The 23,051-nt window shown below is 38.0% G+C and overlaps 2 protein-coding genes across 4 annotated transcripts; both read right to left on the reverse strand.

Annotated features, from left to right (window-relative positions):
* Nucleotides 1-6,297: 6,297 nt before the first annotated feature.
* On the reverse strand, nt 6,298-10,827 carry LOC122572343. The gene is made up of 4 exons (XM_043737211.1): nt 10,756-10,827; nt 10,003-10,160; nt 9,661-9,745; nt 6,298-9,442 (listed from the first exon to the last, which is right to left on the reverse strand). Exons 1-4 carry the CDS (start codon nt 10,825-10,827, stop codon nt 9,245-9,247), a joined length of 513 nt encoding a protein of 170 aa, XP_043593146.1. The 3' UTR covers nt 6,298-9,244.
* Nucleotides 10,828-11,664: 837 nt separating this feature from the next.
* On the reverse strand, nt 11,665-21,208 carry LOC122572520. 3 transcript variants are annotated; one of them, XM_043737564.1, is made up of 7 exons: nt 20,951-21,208; nt 18,412-18,610; nt 17,525-17,764; nt 14,995-15,081; nt 14,049-14,180; nt 13,820-13,971; nt 11,665-13,282 (listed from the first exon to the last, which is right to left on the reverse strand). In XM_043737564.1, the coding sequence occupies exons 2-7, from the start codon at nt 18,607-18,609 to the stop codon at nt 13,156-13,158; spliced, it is 936 nt and encodes a 311-aa protein (XP_043593499.1). In that variant the 5' UTR covers nt 18,610; nt 20,951-21,208; the 3' UTR covers nt 11,665-13,155. The 3 variants fall into 3 exon arrangements, with proteins under 3 accessions (XP_043593499.1, XP_043593501.1, XP_043593500.1); XM_043737566.1 differs by lacking the exon at nt 14,995-15,081; XM_043737565.1 differs by lacking the exon at nt 20,951-21,208 and having other exon boundaries at nt 18,412-18,732.
* Nucleotides 21,209-23,051: the final 1,843 nt, after the last annotated feature.

The raw sequence follows: 23,051 nt of genomic DNA on the forward strand, positions 1-23,051 counted from the left end.
ATTGTGATCGCATTTATGCGTGTGCGTGTGTGATAAACGCGTGTGCATTCGCATCGATGCACCCTGTGGTGCATATCATTTCCATATCCATTTGAAAAAGTCTCATTCCTCGGAAAGAGTTCACCTTCGAGCTTCGAATATCAGAAATGAAACTCTTCGAAGTCAGCGAGTTTGACAGAGGAATACAACGATCTCCTATGGCTGCTGAACAGTGAGAAGCGAACGTGTAAGTGTTTAGGAGCTTAAGCACGACGAAATCAAACCGACCACGAACCACAGAATCGATCTGATTGCGTTTTCGTTGATGTTACAGTGTTCCTTTCGGTTGCTTCGTCACTCGAGTAACGTCCTAAATTCTTTTCGAGATCCATGTTGGCTACAACAGATACAAGCCCGTTCGTAAATATCGGGACACGTTTATTACAAAATTTAACTGTGGGAAAAATCGTCGCAACGTTGTTTGCAACATGTTGGAGATTTTGCTTAATTTTAACACTTGCAATCCGAAGAGTAAGATAAAACTATTGCTAATTCGTTGAACATTCAGCTACGTTGCAATAAGAATCTCATCAGTGACAAACGATACATTGATGAAACTTGACGTTTGTACTATTATATTGTTCATTGCATTTGCGGATTTTTTTCCTTTTTTTTATTTTGTATATTCCTTTAACGATTCAAATTCATTTAGCGGATTTCCACTACTTTCTCTTTAACACTAGAACTACCGATAGTTAACACGAAGCTATTTCTACCACAAGCAGTGAAAATGACTGGTCTTTAAGAAATACGTAATAATAGAATATTTTTATATTTATTGATTTATTACTTTCTTACAGAAGCAATTCCATGTTATGTAGTACATTTTTTGATATTATTAATCCATCTGGGACCATGATCCCTAAACGAGGATTGACACATTTATAAAATTGTAGAATCAGTCATTTTCACTGATCTCGTATTTCTAGTAATAGCATCTAGCGATCTAGCGATCGATTCGGAGTTTTCCTGATAACTGATATCGTCATATCGAATGATACGCGGTAAAAATTTGAAAAACGTGTGGCAAGTTGTACGAAACGAGAAAACTGGTTAATTGGGGTTCGATAAACAGATTGCAGGACCTTTTTACACTTTGACGAGTACCAATCATTTTGACTGGTATTGGTATAAGTAGCCTTGATACAAAATTATTTTCAGTTTGAATACATAAAAAAACAAAATAAAACTCATTATATTATTCTTTTAATTATCGTTAAAATATAAAATAAAGTAGGAATTTTTAAATAAAATTGTAAAACCAGTCAATTTCACTGGTGTGGTAGTTCTAGTGTTAAACATTAGATTTAGTTGAAACTGTCTCAACTAGATTTAAATCAAAAAATCGATAGGTACAATCGTCAATTACCATTATTTTCCTCTCCACGAGTAACTTCAACAAAATTTTTCCTGATCATTGCGAATCTTTATCTCACATTCTGACTGATCAATCAGAGCGATCTGATTCGAACGATTCTGATCGTTTGCAGAATGTCGTAATGATGGATGAGATGGACGACTATCCCGATATTTATGAAAGTCAACAAAATTGTTTCGTAACTCTCGAACGACGGATCTCGATCATCCAAGCTTCCTAAAGCCTCGACATTTTCGTTGTTTCAGCGAGCGCTTCTTCGCTCGTCCAAATTGTTCGCTACGACTAAGTTTCGAATCTTCGAGTCGGATGATTCATCGAGTTAGAAAGAGCGCAACATTGCAGAAAGATTCTGTTCTGTGGATGTCGAATTGAAGAGTACAAGGTAATAGAAGTAATTGTAAAGTTGTTCGATCCTCGTTAATCGAAAGAGTCTTATTTAATGGAATGGATCGCATCGGATATAGTGACTCGCGAATGTATTTGAACACATATTATAAAACGCTCTTATGTACATATTATATGTGTGTGTTATACCTGAATCTAAAACTCTTGCAAATAACTTTTACAATTTTTACCAAGCGTCTCTTCGGTCGTTATCACGCGCAAATATAAAACTCTTGGTGTTTGTCAACTTTGAGCAGCGTAATCGCACGATAGCCAGGTCGATGCTAATGAAATTTCAAGATATTTTTGACATGACGCGCGTAATATCGTCCCGTTTATGCCAAAACCAAAAATACCGTGTATCCTTTCATTTTGTCGTTCATGGTCTTTCTTCTTGCTCTTAGCTACGTAAATGTAAAGAGATGAGCGTCATAACTAGATCGAAATTTATGCGAGATTTATGCGAAATCTAAAGACGCAGAAGCGCGTAGAATTCATACGATATTATACAAAAATATATAAGATATCCAAAGTACGTTATGCGACGTCTTGTAATTTCTAACAAGTGCAACAAATCTCCTTTGAAGGAATCTCCTTTCTACTTTCTCGATTATGTTCGTAAACATGAAGATTTGCATAAAGATCCATGGTGTACTTGTAACAAACATGATACAACAACGTAATTAATTATATCGTGAACTTCATTATCCTCAGACGTGTCCAATAATTTTACATTCGATCGCGAATTTCTACGATCTGTTGAATCGCGTATTCATGATGTTGTTGGCATAAGAAGGACGATATATTCATAGAAGGTCTCTATAAACGTTCAAATACTTTCGTGAACCATTGTAAATCAGGTTTTAGGGTAAGTAGCGATTCCCGCGAGACGATAATTGAAGAAGAGAAGAAGAAGAAGAAGAAGAAGAAGAAGAAGAAGAAGAAGAAGAAGAAGAAAGGTTTTCGCAGAAATCGATCGCTCGGCTCTTTCGTACCTTTCCTTTGCCTTGTTAATCGACGATTAACCAAACCAGTTAGCAGGAACCAATTAGCTGTACCGATCGCAATTTAGCGATAACGTAGCGTACTCTATTCGGAGAACCCTGAAAGATTGTGTCAAGTTTCTTCGGAGAGGGATCAAAAGAAACGAAGATTCCTCGGCTCGTCGTCGAATTTTTCACCGCGTAAAATACGTTCCCATTAGCCGTGTACGATTATGCTAGTAGGCTGTGTTCAATTGCGGAACAATGTTCGTTCGAGTATACAAAGAAGCTGAGAAACGTGTCTCGTATATTTTCTTCGCAGCTCCATCTCGTGATCTCTCGTGTCCGCTATTCGTAGAATTCAAATTCGTACAATTTTATTTAAAGGTGGTCGTCGATCCACCTGGATTTTTGGACAATCTTTGGCAACGAGATTGTACATTTCTCCATGTAAATCGTTATGGATATCTTCTTTCTTCTTTAACCATTTAGCCCATTTTTACTGTCAATGTCTCAAGCTTGTTAAATCAACGACTTGCTGTAGAAACATGACGTGTCCACATTTCGTGAAATTCGAATCTTTACACGCAACAAATATTTCTTCACCGGTTTCTTCGTGTTGCGTAAACTTATCAAATGTATAATTGCTTCGTAAATTCATCAGAAGTAATATTTTTCTTTATATCGATACAATATATATTTATAATATTACATATAGTAAACTTACATGTAATACTATTAATATATATTTATATATAATTTTCCTACAGCTATCTTTTCCAGCTATATATATAATTTTCCAGCTATCTTCAACGATCATAACTTACCATTGCTATTTCATATTCCTAAAAACGATACCGCAACTTGCAAGCTAATTTTGTAGCACCATAGAGCGATGACAAATACAATGTAGAAGATATTTATTCAATTACAAAGTAGAAGATATTTATATAATTACAAAGTAGAAGATATTTATTTAATTACAAAGTACCGGTGAATCGTTAAAACTGTTTCCCTACGAAACGCTAAAAATGGACACGCGATATTTTTCCAGCAAGTCGTCGTCATTCGCATTTGTCATACGTAACGCGATTATTATTTCCTTCTTTCTCTTTCTTCCCTAACCACGTAGTCCATTCTTCCTCTCAGTGTCTCGAATTTTTAACATAAGTTTTCCCACAAGCGATAAACGCAAGTGGAAGATGTACGCGTCTCTCCTTGCATTTAGTACGAGAAATGTTGCATTCTCTTCTTGCATTTAGTACGAGAAATGCAACAAGACGTACGCATCTCAGCTTGCATTTAATACGAGGAATAGAAGAAAATTGGAGGAAAGAGAAAGAGATTTCCGCAATTTTATTACTTCACCGTCGATGTGACAGAATCTGGTTAACACTTTGACTGCCACGCTGAAATCACATGCTTCGCTCAGGACGCCACGGGAGTATTTTTATTATTCAAAGCATATAATGGCAAAATAGTAATAAATTGACGATGTAAAACAACATTCTTCCTCAATGGATCGTTTATCTCATTGGTAGTCACTGGTGACCACCGTGGCGCCTTTGTAACCGTTGATAGCCACGTATTATAACAAGGCTTCGTTTATTTCAACAAACTATTCGCATTCGTTATTTCGTCGTAAGCAAAACGTGCAGAATATATTGTTGAAACGTGCACAAGATATTAGTAAACGGTATTTGCTCATTTTATATATAATAGTAAGATATGTGCTCACTTCTAACTTCAATTATGTATATGATTATAAAGCAGCATTTACGATTATTTTCTAAGCTGTGTTTATAATAATATTCGTAGATTACCCCTCAAAGATGTGGATGCAAACACAGTGCACCGTTGGATGCAAGATTCCTTCTCATTTTTTTTTATCGATGTTCTAATAAAAATGTTTAATCGTTCAATGGGGCACTTTTTGTATCAAAGCATCTTCTAATTATCGGTTATATTCAAAATGCCCTAACTGTGAATTTTCATTCGATTTTTACAATTGTAAGAAGTTCAAGCGTTCCGGTCACCAATGACCACCGTGGCAGTCAAAGTGTTAGTCTGTGCACAAAATGACACGAGTTCGTTTCGAGTTCTCCGATATGCATGTAGGAATTGAGCAAATCGTTCCGCTTTAATCTCCGAACGAGGAGAGGCGTGACTGGCGCGCAAAGAGTAACTTAAAACGAGTCGCTAAACGAGTTAGCAGCTAGTTCGTCGAGGTCTACGGAAGGACGCTCGATCAACGAGTCTTTTCTTAGATGTTGATGTTTAGCTTGGGACCCTTCGTCGGCGATTTAATCTTAGCGATTTGACGCCGCAACACCGTTTTCCGCAACTTTTCATATTCCTACTCTTGCTTCGCAATTCGTTTGCGTTTTCCCGGTCGAAACGATGGAACCGAGGAAAAGAGAAATGAGAAATTCTGGAGATCGTCTGCTCTCCAGACAATCTTCGAGCGTAATTTAAATTATTCGCCGTACGCGTTGATCGAATCGATCGAATTTTCAACATTTCCGCTGCGATATTCGTCGATTACAACAACGATTAGACTGAGGATTTTTGTGCAGTTTTGCGGTTCTATCGACGCAAGAAAAATGGAGAATTAAAGAAGATAACGACTACTTCCGTTTGAATATTCCTTACATTTCCGCGTATTAGTTTCGCGAGCAGTTTTTACTTTTTGGATTTTTCGATTTCTCGTAAACGCGTAAAAATCCGCAGCCTAATGACGAGTAACGCGAAGCTTTCGATGTTTCACAAATATTTCACTTTGAATATTTCCACTCTACGATATTAATTAAATTGTTCGATCGTATCAATATTTAAGCATGCCCGTTTGATATTTAGACTATGGATGTTGACGCATATTTCTATCCTCTTCAGCACAAGCAACGTAATGGAAATTTTATATTGCCAACGAGTACTATATTTTGGATATTTTTTTATATTTTTGCATACAATATGCACCCTACATAGGCAGTATTTATATTTTCTACAAGTCGTTTAACGTACGTGCGTTCTTCCATTTTTCAATTTTCTACAAACGCATCAACGTCCATAGTCTGTCCGAATTATCGCCAGACGTTCTTTTCACGATCCGCTGCCGTTTGATTCGTGCGTTCGATGAACGTGTTTTAATTCTGTCTCGTTTCGAGAACAGCGAAAGCTTCTCCGATTGTTCCAACATTTTCCGAATAACTTTCAATAATTCGAAATAAGTATGGAGACGAGTTCGAACGAACGAACCTCTGCTGTATAGATTATCTGCACAAAAGTACATTGAAGAAACGCTTTTCCGATCCAACAAACGGTGGGAAGCAAACAAATAAGAAAACGAAGAAAAACCGGGAAGAATATAAAAGTTGTAAAGGCTTCTGTCCGCGTTGAAACACGTTGCGACGCATCGACACCTAAGTTTCATGTAATCTGCTTCGGTTTGCCTCCGCGTTATCGATTCCTTGCAGTTCGTGGCGCGATACCGAACTTGAAACGCGTATTTCAAAATGTCCCAGCATTTCGCAATTCCAGCGTCGTTGTCGGTACTAGGAGGTTGATCGCGAAGAATACAAAATCGAAGACTAAAAAGAAATGGCCAGAAACACGGTTAATCGAGAGCGACGGATTTTCTAATTCCCCGTTATCGAAGCAACTAGCAACGAACGAACCGAACGATCGTAGAGATTATTCGCGTCTACGTGATTCTGCTTTTCAACGTCTGTCGGATAAGGTTCGGTCGAGCATCGAGAAACAAAATACAACGATCAGAGTCTACCGTAAATTACGTTCGGTATCGTTGCCACCCTCCGCGATATGTCGAAAGCTGCGTCCGATCGGACCTTGCCCACCGACCAAGTCGCAATTCTGACTCCTGCATCGATACAAATTGCTTCCATAATCGAAATACATGGCCTGTAACACGAGTCGCGAAAGCTAAATCGCATGAAGAACTTAAAACGCGCGTCGCGACGTGTTGGAACGTGTAGAGGAGCCTCGAGGGAAACTCCTAAGACTCACTGGGGCGTTGCAGCCCGATTACAACCACCCCTCCAGCCTCCCTTAGCAATACACGTCGTTACACGGTTACTTTTTAAGCTACTTGACGACTAGCGGACGTCTACCGAGATATTTCGATGTTTCTAAAGAAAAAAAAATATGTTGTGTAAATAAAAAAGAATCGGAGGGCGCATGCTGCAGAGAATCGTGGTATGAGAGAGTGGGAGAGAAAGAGAGACAAGAGAGGAGAGAAATTAAGGAGAAATGAAGAAAATGAGAAAAGAAGAGAGTGAGTGTGAGAGAAAAAGGAAGCGATAAGAAAGAAGGGAAGCAACCGGACGGAGAAAGAGAATAAAAATGGTGTTTGTGTTTTGACGGGTGGCTCAATCATTTCAAACATCGCGTTCCTCTAGACACTAGACTGTAGAATGCTCTCTCGCCGTCAGGAAGTTGCGAGACTGGAGGCAGCAGCGTGTACCGGAAGTTGTGGAATTCCGTGGCCAAGGAATCGTCCACGAGGCGAGAAATCTATGAAAAAGACGAGAAAAGAAGGAAAGGAAGGAACTATTTGTTAAAAAATATCGCGAATGTTCAGGAATGTTAACAATAGATGGGAATACACGGGTTTTGCAATGTTAATCCAAGGCAAATGGTTCTCGATGCGAGATCGTTCGACACGGCGACGAGCTTCTTTCGCCCCATCTTTTTTCTCTGAAAAAATCTTCTAATGTCGCTTAAAAGTTTGACTCGAACGTGTTCGTAGGCCTCGTAGTAATCTCAGAGGATTTTATTATTATCATCTGCTATTACTATTATTCGTTGACGCAGATATGTCTGAATTTCCCCTTCGCTTCCGCCATTTAGTGAAGTTGTTACGTTAACGTTTTTTATTAATTTATCACCATATATTAGTACGTTATTGGTCGTTAAGTTAACATTAAAAAAATTCATGTTAATACTATACCACAGATGAAACGATGTTCTTTTTAGTTTAGAAGCCAATCGAATCGAAAAAGAGTGCAAGTCAATCTTTTGGTATTTGTCGATATTGAAAATGAAAGATAAAAATAAAAATGTTATTCTCGCGTTGGTTACGAATAAGATTAGAGTGGTACAATCAAGAGACGATACTCTTCAGACAAAATTCGCATAAGATGGAGTTTAACCCATAACAGCTTTCAACAGTTAATAACAAATTATTGTACGTTCGCTTTTATTCAAACTATTCAAAGAAAAAAAGTAACACGGTGATCTTGCAATTATTCTACAGAAAATTAGGCGTATCTGGGTTGAATCGCTTCTGATTCGATCTCGAAGATCCTCTGGTGGGTTGTTCAGAGCTCGTCGCTGGTCGAGTCGTCTGGTTGAGGAACCGGAAGTTGCACGCAAAGCGGTCATCATCGTTGTATCGCGGTGAAAGGAGCGTCCAGGTGACGAAGAGAAGAGCAAGGAATATTCGAGAAACAGACCGAGGAAATAAATATTTATAGATCCGACAATGGGAAACGATCGACTCGCGTTGTTAATTAAAGTAATAGGGAAATTGAAGAAACAACTCCGCTCGATGTTAACTGTAATAAGAATCTTTTTCTTTAGGCGCGAGGGGAAAAAAGAGATGGAAAGAAGAAAAGAAAAAGGGAAGAGAAACGAAACGAAACGAGGGAGAAAGAGAAAAAAATATGAGAAAAGTGGCGTAAAAGACAAAAAAGAAATCCGTAGGAAAGAAGATAAAAGCAAGAAGCTTCGTCGCGGACGGCTCTAAGCCTGTTATTTTCTGAGAAACAGCAAATTATTTATTCCTATAGAGTCTATTCTTATAAATATAATAACTTTCGACTGAGTTCCGCGTCGACTTACCGGAAGTAACGTGTTCGTATCCGCAAATTCGTTCGCGCGTAAAACGATTATAAGAAATTTCGAGGATGAACGAAAAAAAGAAAGAAAAAGAAAAGAGAAGAAAAGAACGAAAGAAAGAGATGGACATTTTTCGCTGTATATATGTATGTTTATCCTCAAGGAAATTATACGGCTATTATTATATACATATATATATATATACACACACGAATGAAAGAATTACATTACGAACAAGATATAAATAAATAAATAAATAAATATGTATATATATATATATGTATATATAGAAAGAGAAGGAAAATTGGAATTACGAAAGACGAAGAGGGAAAAGAGGAAAAATAATGGCGGAGTGTGAATTATGAGAATAACGTATGATGCTACTTATACGATATTTCGAAGCACGTCTGTTTATGGAATTGTTACAGAATGAATTCAATAAATATTATCTTAATACGATTTCAATGCTGGCGATCTTTTAAGGATGACATTGTTAAACGTGTACGAGAACAGCTTGCGATTCTGGTCTCGGTGCAAAGTTCTTCATTTTAATTCATCTACTTTCAACTAACTCTGTACTGAATCATTGTGTACTAATCTGATTTCATTTAATATATTGACTGTTAAGCCTTTGGATTTTGGATTTTGCTGGCGTCCTGTAACTACCGGCGGGCTTCGCCTCCTCCCTCTTAGTATTCTCCTTTTCCTCCTTCGCGTCCACCACCACTGGCTGATCGTTGTCACGCAGAACAATCGTTGCCGCTGTGGTCGTTATTATGGGATTCTGGTCCTGCATCGATTGCTGAAAATACGGCATAGAACAGTAAGTTGGGCGTAAAAGTACATTTTCTTCGATATGATAAATTAAATATTTAAAAAAAATGAGGAGAAAGAAAGATAATGGTCCTGTCTGTATCGTAATTAGTCACCAAAGGAATGTTCATTTTAGATGTTCCGAATTAATTGGATGAAAATTTTTCGAAAAAGATTCGCAGATAGTTTGATAGGAAGAAAAGTTACCTGCATGATGTTCAGTAAGAAGAGAAAAGCAAGCAACGTTAGAGCACTAAGTGCAGCTCCCTTGTCGCCTCCTTTACCTTTACCACTGAAAATATTCGTAACACCACGATAATTATCTGAATAATTATAACATAAATATAATAATTATAATTATAATAACGATTTAACGACAATCTAACTAACAATTAAATAATTTAGTAATAACGATCAAAAAGTAAGTAAGTTCCTAGCGCAAACTGTATATTTTTGTAAAAGAACTATTTCTTTGTCATTTGCATCAAGATGCCACGATTTTGCCAGTTATGCAACGCGACAATTCTAATCGATATTAACGTTCTTCACCCTCGTGAACTATGATGGTATCCTCCAGATTCGCTGTGATGGTATCCTCCAGATCCGCTGTGATGGTAGCCACCAGCAGGGCCACTGTGGTACCTATCAACGTTAGGATAATAAGAATCCTTGTAGCCTCCAAAGTTCATCAAGGATTTAAACGTCATCTGTAAGAAGGTTTATCGACAGTTTACAGAAATGCATCCACAGTTACCATTTTTAACGTCTTTTTTAAAAAAAAAAAAGGTACCTACCGCGTTTGGTACTTCGAAAAGGTCATAAATTTTGAAAGAAATAATTTCAATGGTTCGTAGACGTTTTTATCTGTGCTACTGCTTTTAATACTTCGCCAAGTGGTAACGTATTTAATTCTGAAAGAAAATAAACTATAATAGAAAAATTGTAAATTTAGAAGAAATTCATCAAAGATTCGAGCATCGTCTGCAGGAAAATTTGCCAACAGAAAAATTAATTAATTAATAATGTATCAGTGTATTTGATTTTCAAAGGAATTATAATTATGCAGAAGAATTCGAGTTTTCTTGATAGGAAGCACTTTCGACTCACAGGTGTCTCACCTTCAACGAATCACCGATAAACGCGCGAAGAAGCTTCCGTCTTTCGCAACCTTCCGTCTTTGCGCGTTAATTCACACTGTTTCGTGCAAGGAACCAACAGTTTATTCTTCTTGCTTTTTGTCACAGACTGTGAATCTCCTGGCGTTGTCCGCGCCTGTCCGCTGGTTGCACCGGTTAAACGCACAGTGTCCTCGTTGTCGCAGAAGCGAGGATAATTTTTGTTATCATGAAGATCTCCAGATACATTGTTCCCCATCTCAGGAACAGAATGTCTTTAAACAGAGTAATTGCTGAGACAACTGACCTAGTTGGGTTCAAGGAACAAGTAGTTCAACATTTAACTTCGATTTTTTGAAACTTCAAATCTTCAGATTTTTGGATTTCTTCATTTTTTAATATCGAGGGATAAAAATTCAGATATTACACGGATTAACGACCTTTATTAATAAAAAAGATTGTGGTAAGATAATTTACACTATTCGTCTGTTTTATGTTGATTTCTGTTCCAAATTAAAGAGATTAGACAAAAGTAGCATTACATTTTACATGAAAATTCGACTTAATCGTGGTGCTAAATGTTGTAAAAGGCGACCGATTTAATCGGTTGATCGATGTGGTGGGTTCGTTGAACGACAACCTCGGAAAGAGGATTACGAGTTCTCGTTTGGTCTCGACACGGTTCTCGCGTATGAAGCTAAATGAAATTTTCAATGAAATTTGGCATTGCGTTTAATTTAGAGGATTGCTGAGACGATTGACCTGGTTGGGTTCGAAGAATAAGTATTTTGATGAAGATATACCGTTGATTTTACAGTGCCGATGACGCCAGCAAGAGTTTCAAAGAGCGTCAGTTGGCTCGAGGACTTTTAAGAAAAGAAAGTTGTCACAACGAGAAGCCAGGCGACTTTGGTCCAATAACCGACGTATTAATTGCCTTAATTGTTATTAAAGAACTTTATGTAGAGGATGCATGCAAAAATAACTCAACCGAGAATTACAAATTTGTACGAAAGATTTGACGGAAAAATTCGTTAAAGGAGAACATTTATACAATTGAAGGACTAAGGATTTTGAAGGATTTTGAGGACTAAGATTTATCAATAAGACCGTTTATTAATTTCAATTGAGATATCATCGTACCGCACATCATACATACAACTTACGTCTAAGAGATACGCTAACTGAGCTAAATAGAACGTGGCTATTGCGAAAAACTCCACCCGTGTGTTTGTTTGTTTGTGTGTGTGTGTGTTTAGTGTATACATATATAATACCTATATACAATAGATAATTTTGAGCGGGTGATAAAACAAACACAATATCCTGAGACGTTAACTCGTAAAAAAGAAAACTAGGGAGGGGCATTCCAACATATGAATTTCCTCGAATCCCATTGAAACAAGCCAGAAAAAGATTCGAAGAAAGTCATCAATCTGATTTACCAAACGTAAAACATCCGACAACTCAAAGCTCGTCTTCCTCCCCGAAACGAAGAAACTGTCTCGCTAAATGCGAACAAGCTAGAGATTAAATATTGAAGATGTCGACTCGGATCGTGGCAAAAAGAAAACGCAGATTCAATTCAAACAGAGATTAACAATGCAGATATTACAATTAACGTTCGATAATTGATTTTCAAGGAAAAGAACGGGTCCTCCCTTTGCGTGGTAGCTGTTCGAGTCTCGACTACGGGCTAACTCTATGTCCACTAAGTTCAATAAATAGAAATAAATATCGTGATTGTCGTAGAGACCTGTCCAAACGGTACACAGTTCGTCCAGGCCCTGGAATCTCATTCAGTCTACATCTACTTTAAAGTGTATTATACTCTCGCCATTCGTTCGTGCGCGGCCTCTTCTCACGCGTATTCCTCTCTGTCGCGAACTCCTTTTACGTAAATGAACTCGCAGGATCCGCCAGGAACGTTTCCACATCCCAGAGAACTCGGAGAGTTTTATCAATCGTTACGGATTATCGACCAATTAACAGCAACGCTATCGGACACGTTGATCGACCAATAAGTTAACACACTGTTCACTGGCTATTTTATGCAAACACTGATGCATATCGCTTGATATTTTACCCAAAGATGAACGTTGTATCACCAGCCACAACTTCCGTGCGTGCAAACACGAGTTTACTATTGACTGGTCAACAATGTATTAAGAATTGATCATTAATCGATCAATAAAACCTATGATTTCGTCAATTCCGATCGGATCTTACTTTCGTTATAATTTCGCTTCGACTTAGTCTCGGTTCTAAATGTTCCAATTTAAAATTGGTCGATCGATGAGGCGAGTTCGTCGAACGAGAGCTTCGAGAGAGGATCACCATTCTGGTTTGGTCTCGACACGGTTCTCGCGTATAAAGCTACTCTTCCATCGGTGCGATTTAAACTTCGGCACACGACACACACGGCAAGACACTCCAAAAATTGATAGAGAAACTTTTAACGAAGAAATGATCATTTTAAACGGAATTCCTCGTTGAGTTTAATTTAGAGAAGTTAGAAATAACCGAGTGCGGTGTTAGTCGCGTCGCAGAGAGTCTAAATCGTACTTGAAGGAATCGAAAAGGGTTTTCATACGGCGTTGCAGTCCATGAACAGGGTTCTGCAGTCTTCACCGGTGCGTCCACGTCGACCTGCTTCGTACAGTGCTTCGAAACCTACTCCGCTCTGCCTTTGGAGCAGGTAACTTGTCGCGTACCTTGAAAATGTAAGAAATTTTATTCATTGCTCGTTTATTATTGCAAGTATTATGTTGTTTGTCAGTGTCGATCAATCACTGTTTTCTTTGTTAACGTTATGTAGATTTACAATCGAGCAGCTTTCTGGGAATCCAGTCCATAAGACAAAATGACGAATTAGGTAGATTGTGTTGAAAATATATTTAATATTTTGTACACTTCCTAACTACTGTGATACCTGAGTTTTAACTGCTTTGTGTCAACTGTTAATTTGAAAATATAAAACTTTTCAACTCTGGAAATCTAAGAATGTAAAAATCTAAGGATTACAGGATTTTTAGAAACTTGAGAATTTTAAACATTGGAAATTTGAAAACTTAGAAATGAAATGTGTCAATGCGACGAATTGAAGAACTTTGTTCTTCTATACGTTTATAGAATAACTCAAATAATTAACTAGAAAAACATTCGCCGTCTATATATATACTTACTATATGTATTCTTCCCAGAAATCTTCTCAATTGGAAGAACACTACAAGAAAAATACAGGCACTTACGATCCAAGTTGACAGAAGATAGAAGACGTCCCCTGAGCATCTGCAACACACTCTGCACTGGCTTCGCAGAGGGCTCTTTCGGCACAGCCTCGTTGACCTTCATCTTCCGCACGACCAACGTTATTAAATGACTTCACTGACCTCATGTAGCCCTAAAATGAAAATCGCGTTAATCTCAGAACGAATAAGAACAGAGTAGGTCTATGCAAAAAATTATATTTTCAAGTACCTTGAGCATGGAAATGGAGGCGACTGCAGCTTCTGAAACCGTGTCCCGTCTTCCCATAGACCTAGCTGCCAGGGAACGATGAGAGAACGAGGTCTTCAACGCGTCCAGAAGATTGATCACTATGCTAATGAACTGTTTCGGAAAAATTGATCCATTAAATGCGTGTAAGAATTATAATACTAGGCGAAATCAACAGAGCAAAAGCATTATTCTACTCGTGGAAAGCGTACTTTTTATTTTATTTTAGCTTATCGACGCTTCGTCAATTCCTCTGCCGTTCATCTTAATAAAATTTTTCACAAAAACTTCATTGTAAAATTTGAATATGATAAATAGATTGTGAATTTTTATGCATTTGCGGGGAATTCAAAGATACAAAAAATGCTTAGAACAGAGTGCTGAACCCCGTGAGTATTGCAACACCAACAGCACCAGCGTATATCTACTTTGCTACTGCATCAAATTCGAAGATACAAGATGCAACTTAAAAATACCCAACGATATGCCATCGCTTCTAACCAATAGAAGAAGATAATGTGAAAAATGCTCTAAGTTTCCTAAAGGAGATAAATCTTTCGCACCGCCTATAGAAGTATATAAAACTGTACTAATTCGCTAGCTAATAACTAATTAATTATTTACTCATATATATGGAATACATGTAATTGTAGTTACTTGTTAATAGCTTAGCAGGACGTGTGACGAAAGACAAAAAATAAAAAGAAATGTATAGAATGCATATTAAATGCATATAAAACGCATATACGAAGACATATAAAATATCCAAAGTAGAATACTCTGCTTCTTTAGTTATTTAGAAAAATATGTATTTCGCATAAATATCCATAGTCTATGTTCTGGTGTATCTTTTGACGAAACGTCAATTAGAAAAAGAGAAAGAAGGAGTGAAATCATTCATGTACAATGTGTTCGATCAGGTACTAACCTCGGAAGCGTTTTTAGCCATGACAGCAACCTGATCGGGGTCTCTGCCCTGTCCTAGAAACGCGCCCAGCACCGCAGTCAAAATGCCCTAAACAACCGACACCAGCCATGTGCTCTAAGTTAACATTCTCTGATGATATATTTACAAAGGAGATCGAGTCTGTAACGTTGCCCCAAGCAACAGATTATATTCTATAATTTACACGAAATCACAGCAATGTACGATCTTCTTTCGTTGACAATTTAAAAAACTATTACGCTAGAATTAAGAAACTATTCTATAATACTTTACAATTTTAGAATTAAACAAATATTTCATCGAACGGTAAGGAAGGAAATTAGAACGATGTTAAATCAAAAAGGTATCTTCTTTTTCCATTGATAATTCTAAAAGATATTATTTTAGAATTTTAGGATTCATAGAATATTTTAAAAAAGTATCGAACGAAAGAGAACGAAGTTGGATCGAAATCGGATCGAAAGGGAAATTAAGTCGTTTAGAAAACGTGAAGATCGTTAACGTGTCCAGGGTCCCCTTAATTGCAACAGAAGACAGTGGAGCTCGTTAAGGGAAGTAACAGCTCGTGTCGACAAACGACTCGTACGTCGTTGTGATTTCTCTTTTAAAAAGAATTGCGTACAAAAGTAAGAGGACGTAGAAGCGACGATATTATTTTACAATGCGTGCACGAACGACACGTTCCATCATAGATAGAAAAACAGCGATCTCTTCTTCTCGAATTCTAAACGAATATTTTTTTAGGGGAAAGACGAACGTCTCTCCGTGTTCCGTTTCATGCTCAGCGATGTACAGTTTACAGCGTAGACGTGCTACTAATTCTAATTTAGGCCCGCTGTCTACGAAGCGTCGCTTCATAGAAACGTAACCGTAGACGAAAACGATTAGCCGCTGTTCAAGCGCACATTGCTTTACGACGACCGTACTGAAGCTCGGTCTGCACATCGAAAAAACATGTCATGATGCATCGACACTCAGCTTTCACGAAATCTGCATCAGTTTTAACCTACGTTGAAATACATGTTTCAAAATGTCCGATTATTTTCCAACTCCGGTATTGTTATCATCAATCGGACTATCGCAGATCATAAATTGATCGATGTGTCGATTGTAAAAAAATACAAAATTAAAGATTCTCCTCGAGAGGAGATTTATTTCCTACGAAATCGTATTCGGTATCCTAATTCCTGCATCGATACGAGATAGTTTCGATACAGATCCGCCGATACAGATCTACGTACACTGTAACATGTCTGACGAAAGCTGCTTACCGATGCATGGTAATATGTTTCGACGCACAGAGTCTCATTTCACTGTTGGTATCAACGCGCTAATACTCGTCTATGACACTTCGTGGATAGCGGACCTTAGCTATTCAAATGTACAGCGTTTCTGGAATCTAAACAAAATGCTACGAAAGGAGGGGTCGATCGAACGATTCCATGGTAAATACATCGAATCGTAGACAAAATTCTACTAGAATTTGAAAAAAAAGTTTTACAAAAAGTTCTGTAAAGCTATTTGAGTGGCTATTACCATGGAATAATTCAGTTGAGCCTACATTGCGTTTGACCCAGATCGGTTCTCACGGTACAGTCAGTTCAGCTTGTGCTTGCTTTCGTTACGCGACCCGAATCAAGATGAAAGTCTCGGAAACTCGCTGTTCCTGTTGCGCGAAACCGTTTCAAGTAACCCTCCGATTGCTTTCTAACTCTGTTTCTTAGTCGCGAACATGTCCAATATTAATTCCGATCAAATATACAAAGTTTTCCAATAATCGCGGTACAAAGGGGAATGATTCTGCGTGAAAAAGCAAGTCGAAGACATAGAGGAAACTTTGTTCGTACCTCGTTTTGTTTTCGAGAAAATCGAGTTTCAAAAGTCGTCAGCTATACCCGAACTTCGCTAATTGCGGACCGATCGATAGCGAATAATCAGCAGGAAATTTATTCTACGCGCGAGAATTAGTCGCAAATGTAGAATAAAATTTTGTTTTGAAGAAAAATAATTTTGGAAATTCGTCACACGCCTGTACGAGGCTAAATTCTTAACTAGAGACGATCAAGCTCTAATTCCGTGAAAACGAGCCTTTAAACGTGGAAATTTTACCCATTTAAACCACATTTTTCGTTTATCTTCGCATATACAATAATCTCCTGACGATTGTTTATTCATATCCAATAAACAATTAGTAGATTATTCCCCGACACCAAGCAAATTTTCATCAAATTCGATTTTCTCAAAAACAAAGCGCCACCTGAAGAAATTATATTCTATATTTTCGACTTATTTTTTCACGTACAACCATCCACCTGCCGATTAATAGAACGTGCCGTGATTAATAGAACACGCTGCATGTTATCAAGAAACGTATCGCAGTATGAACACACCTAAAAAATGATACGTTTGATTTTTAGGTAAGAGATGGACTGAAGATTCTACGAAATTTGACGTGGAAGCGGAAATGACCGTAATCAAAGGGAAGAAGTGTATGATGTTGTTGCAAGAGTACCTGCATGGGGCTGCTCTGGTTGTCAACCTTGTCGATACCATCGACAGGTTGTTGAGGACCTCCTAGAAGAGCGGTGAGCACTCTGAGTCCTACTGACAGTAAATTTGCCCAAGGACTGGTTGGTGCTCCATCGTCGATCTCGTTTTTGCTTGGACCGGCTACACCGCCTGTTTGCCCTAAGAGCATCTGCATCAGCATGCTCAACATGTTCGACCACGAAAACCCGGTACTGCTACCTTCCTGGTGGAACAAAACGGAGAAACGTTTAGTCTAAAATAGAGAAAACGGAAGTTCGAAATGAATCAATTTGCATGAGAAGAAACAAATACCAGGTTGTCCCAAAAGTTCCTTTCATTTTACAAGGAAATAACAGATGCACAACATTTTTTGTTTTATATTATTTCATTGAATTATGTGTTTTGTACTATTACTACAAAATGGATCATACATAATTCAACAAAATAATATAAAAAGAAAGAGAATGTTGAGAATCTATTACTTTCTGGTAAAGCGAAAAAATCTTTCATGGACAATCTAATACGATTATAACTGATGATGTTAATTATTATTATTGTATACTACATATGTATAGTAATGGACAAAAGAAAGTTTATAAAACAAGAAGTGTGAGAGTAAGCCAACGTAATTTTCTACCAAGAAAATTCCTATTTTTCTTTTTTTTAAGTATATTCTGAAAAATATTAATCTGCATAAAAATTCGCAGTCTAATAATATATGTATGTATACTCTGTGAGATAGAAGACTGTTAGCGATATGGTGAAAAACTTCGTGAAATATGGTAAAAACTTTTGTACTAAAGAATTACTAAAATACATAGTGTATCGATTAAAAAAAAAAAAAAATAGAAAAAGTTTCTAATAGTTTACTTGAATCTGATTGGTGCTGATGTCATCCAGGTCATCGAGGGCGACCTTCTTCATAGCGTTTGGCTTCTCCGCGAATTTCCTCTCGTCCCTCACCTGCTGTTGGAACTGTTGCGGATATTGAGGATGCTGTGGCAGTGATGCTGCTTGTCCAAGAACAAGCGCCACCAAGCATAGCGACACGTACTGATTGTATTTCATTCTGAAAAGAAAATTCAACCTTCTCCATCATCGTCGATCAATACCAAAAGAGCAATCGATTCGATAATTAATTAGAAAAAAGAGTTCTTAATCACGAGTAGATGTAACAAGTCTGATGCAACACTCTCGCCTTCTCTCCCTCTCTCTCTCTAACATCGAATGACTCAAAAGAAAAAACACGGATGGAGAACCGAATTTGAAGAAGAATTCAAACTTTTTATATGGAATCAAAAAATGTCGCAACTTCCGTTCTTAACGCTGCCACGATCCTCGAATTTGCATGTTTCAATCTTGCTCTCACTGTTACAAACGAAAAGGTTTTTAGTATTTTAAGAAAATGTTTAATATGAAATAATATTTAAAATAAAGTTGAAGTTATACACACCAATAAGAGACTTTTGACGATGAAAGGAGGCAACAGCAGAGCTGAATTTATTTTTCTACCTCCTTTCTTTTGAACAATTATATGCTCTCTCAAGGAAGAGAGTCCTTAATTACGCGTAAATATAACTGACGTCACGCTCTCTCCAGCATCGAATGACTCAAAAGAGAAAACAAGAACGTAGAATCGAATCAAGAGGAATTCGAATTCACTATATCGATTCACGCTCCAAATATGTCGCAGCTTCCGGTCTTCAATTTATTCATCTATCTGCTTTCCTTTGAATGATTGAATGAATACTATAATAACCACGAGCTCTCAAAATTTGCAGAATCAAACTTACAAACAGATGAAAATAATCTTCGGCGTCGATTACTAAATTGCGAATGTTTATACAGATTCACACTCTTATGAATACAATTACCAAAAATGAAATTTAAATAGAGATTTCTTTCATCTTTTACGTACTACAAAGAAATGCAGTAGTTTGGATACTTTTTACATTTTTGTATCTAAATCTGGTGAATGAAAATTCAATATGAATGAAAATAATCATACCATCGCACTTTGGAAATTTTCTATATTTTTGCTTTTAAACTTCCCGTAAATGCAACTGCACTTTGCCAGTCTATCGATTACAAGTGTTCAATCAGAAGTACCTGGTAACCGGAGCGGGAAATAATTTTTCCTTATTTTTTTCTTTTTTTTTTTTGATATACCATATAATATAGAAAGAAAGACATAGTGGCCAGAGAAAATTCTACATATTCTTAATTAATACAAAAAGAAGATCGTAGGATCTAGACGGTTCCGTGATCTCGATGGAAGGCTACGTTCATCTAGGTAGTCCGGTATCGATAACCTTGATCTTGAGCCTCGGTGCATTGGTGAGGAAAAAGCAAAGCGATCGCGCGCACGCGAAACGAATAAAGCGGAATGGTACTGGCGTAAAGCGGAGGAACGACGCATCGAGCGACAGGAAAGTGTGTCAAAGCGGTTAAGGTCATCCTGGCACCACCAAGTAGCCCACTTCTCGATCGAAGCTACCGGTTTGTTGAACCCGGCAGGTACCGTTACCTGAAAACGCGGTCGCGACCTACTGACGTCTTCCTCGTCCTCGACTGTACCGGTTGGTTGGTTGAGGAAGAAAAATAAATAAATAAAAAAATAAAAGGAAGAACATTGCCCAGCAAAAGGAAATCATAGAAATCCGACCTCCCTGGGTAATTAAAAAGGGAGTTGAACAAGTTTCTGATAAATGTTCGAAGAAATTAAAGTGGAAGATTGAGTACGATCGACATATGACAATATACGATACAAATAAAAGAAAGAATTAAGGAACACTTTGTGCTTTGACGATGATTATTTATAGATAAAGAAAGAATTAAAAAAAACGTTTCGTTCGTTTCTTGGATTCAATGATAGAACGTAAATGAATAGAGGAATTCCAAGGAATGATTTTCGAAAGCAAATAGAAAAGACGTAGCGTGAAGCCACGCCTCTCGGAAACGGTACCTGCCGCGGCGGAAAAATCGCGAACGATTTCTAACTGTAGCCGGCATCTGGAAAAGGCATTTGCTACCTGTTCCTAGCTCGTCGAATTCGTTCGCGTATCGTCGATTTCTAACACGGCAGAAAGAATCTTCCATATTCGATGCCCTTACATCGAACGCTGATACTCTCGACCACTGAACAAGTGTTATAAATCGAGCTTAAAATTGTTTTCATTGAAAGAGCGATCGAACCGAACTTTTGAAATTACATTCCCGCGGGTCCAAACGATTTAAGTACGAATGCAAAATGATCTGTCAGTATTGGAACTGGAAAAAAATGGAAGAGTTCGTTGAAGGATCCTACGAGAGAATTTCGATAATTTGAACGTTAAATCGCAGTGATCGGAGGAAAGTAACGTGTGATACGCGAGTGTCGATGTATCTGGGCAAACTGTAAGGTACTTACTTCGTTACTTCCAGGTAGACTTCCTTGACACTGACTCTCAGTTCTGAAGATGAAATTCCACGCGAGGTGTTCTATATAGCTTGCGGATTCACGTGGGGGTAAGCCGCACGGCCAATGACCACACACCTTTGGCACTATTTTCAATGGAACGGACCAATCCTCTGCCGTTTCTCTTCGCTGTCGATCCCGAAGGTCTACTTTTCGAATACTTTTCGTTCAGATTTTACGGTTTCAACATTCCACCAGCCTTTTATCGCGATCGAATACTCTCGCACAAAACAATGCACGAACGAACGTTCGGTTACCGAGTTTTCCCTCTTTCCCTATGTTTTGCTTCGTTGATTACTGAAATTATTTCTGACAAAGTTCAAAGGATGCATCTCGTAGCTTAATTATAATTCGCGACTGTCCGGAACTGAGCTCGTGCTATATCATTCTGAAACGTAGCTCTGCCATGGCTAGAACGTGAATATTTATGCATCTATGGGAAATTTCAAAGTGCAAGATTATAGTGCATAGATGTACGAGATACTAGCTAATAATTAACAGTTAAAAGAAATAAAACAGAATAGTAACATTATATAAGAATTAGGAATCCGATAGAAGAATCTGCTGTACTCTAAGAAACTGGAAGTAAAAATCCAATCGATCTGCTTGTAATAGGCTCTGAGCCTACAGTAGAAGAAACAAATAGAAATATACAAAATATCCAAAGTGTAGCATCATAACGTTCAATACGTGAAACAGATCTCTGGTCGCGTTACATTTCTCCAATAGCATTTATAGAAGTCACGACTGTTTACTCGAAAATGCAAATTCCACGAGACCGTAAAAATCTGTAATCATCGACGCTAGAGGTTTTTTCTTTCCAATGGAATAATTTTTCTACCTACTTGCGGCATCGTTTCGAGCTTTCTTGTTTTCCTCGATTCCGTCGAGTTTATCAAGACGGTTAACACAGGCCAGTTAGAATGCAAACGTATCGTACGCCCGTGAATGAGATAAACTTTTCAACCGTTCTCCGGCTGTATCGTGTCATTAGTTCTTTCCAATAAGAACCACACGAAGGATTTCTAAAACAAACGTATAAAAGATATTGGAAACTTTATCGTTTATTTATCTAAAGAAGGTCAATGTAGTCGAAGGTGTCGGTGAATATTAGAATATCCTGTTCGCACCGATATCAGCCAAACGAATTGAACGCGAAATAAAACGACGATGCATCGTTGGATTGACCCATTCGCTCGTCCACGGCCGGAGGCTTTCCTTTTCTTCTTGAAGGCCCATTTCGCGTTGCGTGCACCCTAGACTAGGCGGTCGCGATTCATCATAACTGTTTCAGTAGCGGGATGCTGGAGTCGTGTCTTCTTATTAGGAGCATCTCGCTAATCACCGCGTATAAGAGCGACCTGCAATTCGCGAAAAAAATAAGTCGGACCTTCGGTGAACCTACTTGCATACGTGTATTCGATTTTCAACGCTTCATCGTTCTTTGATACTTTTGATCAGTGGTCTATCGGTGTACAATTTTCGGACGTTCTATGAAAGAAATTCGATAGAGGAATTTCGTTAGAACAATCGGGGGCGGATTTACCTCGAAGCTAATGACGCTGTAAACCCCGGAAAGCTATGGGGGCCGGGAGGTGGCTGTCGAAAAGCTTGATGAACGATCTTCGGAATTACATAAAATACGTTTGTTGGTAGGCGAAGACTGAGGCAATGATTTTAGTTTAGCTGGTACGATGTCCGTTGAATCAACACGTATAGAATGTTCGAGACGGCCATCGAGCGCTCCGTGTTGAATTCTGAAGTGTTTTGGAGGATCCTCGCGTTTACAAGAATACGTGAAAAAAAAATTGAATCGAACGGGACTCGCTTACCATGACAGTTTTGAAGACGATTCTACACTGACCATCGTATCGTGCGTATCTTGCGACAGGTTACCCGCAGGATAAAGATCATTTAGAGACTGAGATTAAAAAGATCGTTTAGAGACGTAAATATCAATTTCCTATTGGTTTAACAGGCATCCGTTTGGTCAGGATAAACTTCTTTTAAATTTGGTTTACCTCAGAGCCCCCAAACAGTTAAATCCGCCATT

This window comes from Bombus pyrosoma, linkage group LG11 (assembly GCF_014825855.1).
Source record: "Bombus pyrosoma isolate SC7728 linkage group LG11, ASM1482585v1, whole genome shotgun sequence".
Lineage (NCBI taxonomy): Eukaryota > Metazoa > Arthropoda > Insecta > Hymenoptera > Apidae > Bombus > Bombus pyrosoma.

Bases quoted from the DNA above. Each gene is read 5' to 3' on its own strand.
- LOC122572343 (XM_043737211.1), bottom strand. From the start codon at position 10,827: ATGGGGAACAATGTATCTGGAGATCTTCATGATAACAAAAATTATCCT. The intron at 9,746-10,002 runs GTGAAGAACGTT...GAATATTTTCAG, and splicing joins TACCATCATAGTTCACGAGG to TGGTAAAGGTAAAGGAGGCG. The intron at 9,443-9,660 runs GTAACTTTTCTT...CCGTATTTTCAG, and splicing joins TCTTACTGAACATCATGCAG to CAATCGATGCAGGACCAGAA.
- LOC122572520 (XM_043737564.1), bottom strand. From the start codon at position 18,609: ATGAAATACAATCAGTACGTGTCGCTATGCTTGGTGGCGCTTGTTCTT. The intron at 14,181-14,994 runs GTTAGTACCTGA...TTTCCGAAACAG, and splicing joins TGGCTAAAAACGCTTCCGAG to TTCATTAGCATAGTGATCAA. The intron at 13,283-13,819 runs GTAAGTGCCTGT...TACATTTTCAAG, and splicing joins ATCTTCTGTCAACTTGGATC to GTACGCGACAAGTTACCTGC.